This window comes from Hibiscus syriacus, unplaced genomic scaffold (assembly GCF_006381635.1).
Source record: "Hibiscus syriacus cultivar Baekdansim isolate YM2019G1 unplaced genomic scaffold, ASM638163v2 tig00009618_pilon, whole genome shotgun sequence".
Classification (NCBI taxonomy): domain Eukaryota; kingdom Viridiplantae; phylum Streptophyta; class Magnoliopsida; order Malvales; family Malvaceae; genus Hibiscus; species Hibiscus syriacus.
The window spans coordinates 47,465-51,800 of record NW_024062199.1 but is presented as its reverse complement, the minus strand read 5'-3'; the positions used below and the strand labels follow the sequence as shown (position 1 = coordinate 51,800).

General features: G+C 34.5%; 1 protein-coding gene across 1 annotated transcript; it reads left to right on the top strand.

Annotated features, from left to right (window-relative positions):
- The first annotated feature begins 2,739 nt into the window (after positions 1–2,739).
- LOC120203277 lies at positions 2,740–3,685 on the top strand. Its single transcript, XM_039203600.1, has 2 exons — positions 2,740–3,009; positions 3,107–3,685. The coding sequence occupies exons 1-2, from the start codon at positions 2,740–2,742 to the stop codon at positions 3,683–3,685; spliced, it is 849 nt and encodes a 282-aa protein (XP_039059531.1).
- The last annotated feature ends 651 nt before the right edge of the window (positions 3,686–4,336 follow it).

Sequence of the window (4,336 nt, the reverse complement as noted above, 5' to 3'; positions counted from 1 at the left end):
ACGTCCCGATCTGTTTTTGGGGTCGTTTCATTAAATTCAAACCCGAAAGTCTCCAAATTGTCAGTCAAACCCGTTGACTTAATTTTGACCAAGAATTCGAATTTTAGAAGGTCATCTTTATGTTTTTCGACGTCCTGAATCTGATTCCGAAGTCTGTTTTGCCAAATTCTGACCCAAAATTCCCGAATCGAGCTTGTAAACCCAAAGACTTAATATTTTAATATTTTGATTATTTAATTGAGATTTGGTCAAGGATTGATTCAATAAAAATATTTTATGAAGGTACTCGTATTTCACCTGAGCAAGGATCAATTAGGTCCGGTGTTATCTGTTCGTTAGATCAGCCTGAACCGCGTACTACGAGAATTAACCGTAGTTTCCGTATATTATTAAATAATATTTAGATTATTTATATTAGGATTCCAATATGGATTTTTCTAATTCGTAGGATCTAGCGCTGCAGCAGAACGTGATCGACAAACCCAGTAATAGGCTTCCCTATCTGATTTCTCAGACTGTTACAGGTGTGTTTCTCGACAGTGTTAATTATTTATGTTTTAAAATATACATTTGAACATTATGTATCTGATATCTGATTTACCGCATATGTCTGATATGATCTCTGGTTACGGTATTTTATACCGATTTTCTGAATATTGATTATCTGATATCTGAAATTTTGTATACTACTGATTTGTCTTTTGATTTCCATATTTCCGTATATGATTTTTAAGCGTGAACACTTTTATGTTTTAAAGAATTAATCATTGTTTTCATTCAAATACATTCATGAACATCATTGGAGGGGTATTGTTGAAGGAAGTATATCCGCAGGTTCTTCGGCTTGTGCTCAGGGCATATTTGATGTGTGGGCTGGGTGTATGGTTCTGGGAAACCTACACATTCTGATGTGATGGGCTCGGGGTAGTGTTCATATTTTTTTTTAAAACGACATGCTTGCATAAACCGACATTACGGGGAATATTTTTATCAGTTAGTTTTTATATACACTGTATGGAACACACTGGGCTTTTCGCTCATTCTATAGTTTTTTACCTTTTTCAGATAACATCAGACCGTAAGCTAGCAGATTTGGATAAGGGAGATCAACTACTTATTTTGTACGAACATATATCTCTATATGTTTTCCGTTGTATCTGGTGACATGTATTTGCTATCGTTTTTGGATATATCTGTATTATTATTATAATGTATTATAAGATAAAAAAAAATCTGAATAGGACATGTGACCACTTAAGTTTGGGTTTAACTTATAGACCGGGTCTGAGGGTTATATACGAAGTATATAGCAGGAAATGATAAGATTTAAAGCAATTAGAACAAATTCAAAATAATAGTAATAATAAAAGTTATCATGATCTTTCTAGGAATTAGGAAGGCAGATATGATCCTATAAAAAAATAGAGTGTGAAAAAGGCAACACGATGACCGGAGTTGATAAACGGTCGATGACTAATATCTATAGTAGAAGTGATGGATGGCTGCTATGTATTTAGGGATTTACTAAAATGGAAATAGAAATGAAAGAAATTATTAAACTTGTATTTTTCAATCAAACGGTATTACAAAAGCTTATCTCTTTAACCCAATGTATTAGTGGGCTTTTATACTCAGATTCAATTTCAACAATCATTCAATATTTTCCAACTGAATTAATAACTTGATAATTAACTAATTATAGTAATCTATTCTCTAATACTCTTCAATTGTTTGAATCCTACCACCGTCATTCTTCGTACTTATGTAAATCCCAATTGGGTTTTAAGTATGCTCTAGCACTTGACTGGGAGAGTCACTCCTGACATAAATTTTTTGTAACAAAAAAAAAGCTCTCTTCAATTTATCTGTGTCGACCCAATAATCTTATCTACTTCTCTCTAAACCTCAACAATTTTTTCTTCTACTCAGGACCCACATTCCTGACCTAAACTTTTTGTAAAAAAAATAACCCTCTGCAATTCATCAATGTCGACCCAATAAACTTATCTATTTCTCCCTCGACCTCAACATTTTTTTCTTTTGCTCAGGACCCTCAATCAGTAACTCTAGCTCAATAACCAAATTAGATGTTGAAATTCACCAACAATCAAGATATATTTTTCTTCCATACAAATTTTACGTGTCACATTTTAACGGTTCCCAACTTTTTTAATACGAAGAAAAAAAAAATTATTAAATATAATTATTTTATTTTATTCTATAGACAAAAAGTGTACTATAAAACTTTTGGATTTGTATTCGTTATTGTATAGATAGTTATTGAAATTAAGTTGTCGTTTTCCAACACCGCAAAAATGACATTCAAAACTTTTAAACTGTGAGTAGTTGTTCTTGTCTCCACTTCTCTATTGCATAGCTAGTTGTTGTTTACAAGAACTAATAAAATTAGAAACAAGAGAAACATTAAAATCACATGCGGATGTATATAAATTAATAATTAAAATAGATGATATGAAACAAAGAATAATTAATAATTGGATATATTAAGAGAAACTCTCACGATTACTTGATATCTTCAATAAAGATTGTCTCCATCTCCCAAGAAATTTTCTTTAGTACATGTTCGATAGAGTTTCAAGAAAATATTGAATCGACAAGCACGTGCTCTTCTTAATCTCAATTCTCAAGTCAAATAAGGGAACCTCAATTTGCCTATAAAGTTGGGCACCCTGGAAATGATTTCAAGACAAAACAATCTGATTCATAGGAAAACTAGAAATGGAGAGATCAGTAATGAGCTTAAGTAGTCTTTTGGTATTAGCTTGTCTGGTTGGTTATGGCACAGCACAAAGCGTTCAAAATGTGTCTGCTCATTGGGTCGACTTCTCTGCCAAGGAGAACGACTGGGACATGAATAAAGCTAACGATGTTTACTGCAAGATATATGATGCCGATAAGCCCTACGAATGGCGCAGCAAATATAATTGGACCAACATCGGTGATCTCGCCGGTTTTTCGATTGATGAAGCTTGTGGCAAGTGCATCCATGTAAGTAACGCGTTTAACATCTTAGTTTCTCCGATTTCAATTGAAAAAGAATGGGAAAAAGAAGCGCATATTCATCAAGTTTTCATTACCGATGCAGGTGACAAATAGAGCGACTGGCGATGAAACAACAGTGAGAATCGTTGGCCCAACCGGACATGGCCTAGAGTTGGATAAGCCGGTGTTTGATCAGCTCGACAGTGATGGGCAAGGCCAAGTTGTAGGACACCTTATTGTGAGCTATAAGTTTGTGGATTGTAATCCTACACCACCAGGTCCTGGCGAGTCTAATGTCCGAGCTGATTATTCTAAAGACTACAACCCTATAGAGAATGATTGGACCTATCCTTCCCATGCCGAGTGCGCCATCAAGGATGGCGGTAAACCCTTGGAGTGGCGCAAAAGACATGGTTGGACGGGGTACTGCGGAAAGTATAAAACTTTCAACCCGGAAGACAACTGTTGCAAGTGCTTAAAGGTAACCAACACAGACACGAAAGATTCGGTAACAGTGAGAATCATGGATACATGCGGCGGAGAAGTGGAAGCCTTGGTGTTGGACTACGAAACAGCTTTTAAACCGATTGACACTGACGGCAAAGGGTATGAAGCAGGCCATCTTACTGTGGACTATGAATTTGTGGAGTGTGACGACGATGTTCTTGTCTATTCCCAGTAACTTTGCTTTATATTAATTACCAAAGGCTTGAGTTCTACCACTCCATTTCACATGACTCTTATCAACGTAAAAACCTGTGTAATAAACATGTTATTGCGGAATCATAAATTCCGCTTGCAGATTGTAACATGAGATTAATAAGAAGTGGGATTGTGCCAACTGCTCAGGATTTTGTTTCTATAAATGGAATGATATGAGCTTTGTAGATATTGAAATTATAGTTGAAGATGACTACACTTCCAATTACACTTCAATAACACTTTCGATCAGATAATAATTTAATAGAACTGAATGTTATATCAAACACAAATCAAATAAGGCTTAAGATAAAATGGAAACAACGTTCAAAAGAATTTCTTTTAATGACACCTGGAATGATATTCATTGAAATTATCAGGAGTCAACACTTCACTGAATCATCTGCGCACATCTGATCGACCTAAAACTCAAACCGAAAGATATGATTGAGATATGATATATATCTTTTGCTTTCTTTAGAAATTAAGTGTTCATTTTCATCATGACATGTATATTCGACTTAATTTTAGAAATTAAGTGTTCATTTTCATCATGACATGTTCATTTTAATCACCGTTTTCACTTTTGTTTTGACATTTTTTGTAACACACTGAAAATCGGTCTAGAATTTTT

Excerpts from the sequence above, each read along its gene's own strand:
- LOC120203277 (XM_039203600.1), top strand. The coding sequence starts at position 2,740 with ATGGAGAGATCAGTAATGAGCTTAAGTAGTCTTTTGGTATTAGCTTGT. Across the intron at positions 3,010-3,106 it reads CTTGTGGCAAGTGCATCCAT|GTGACAAATAGAGCGACTGG; the intron begins GTAAGTAACGCG and ends TTACCGATGCAG.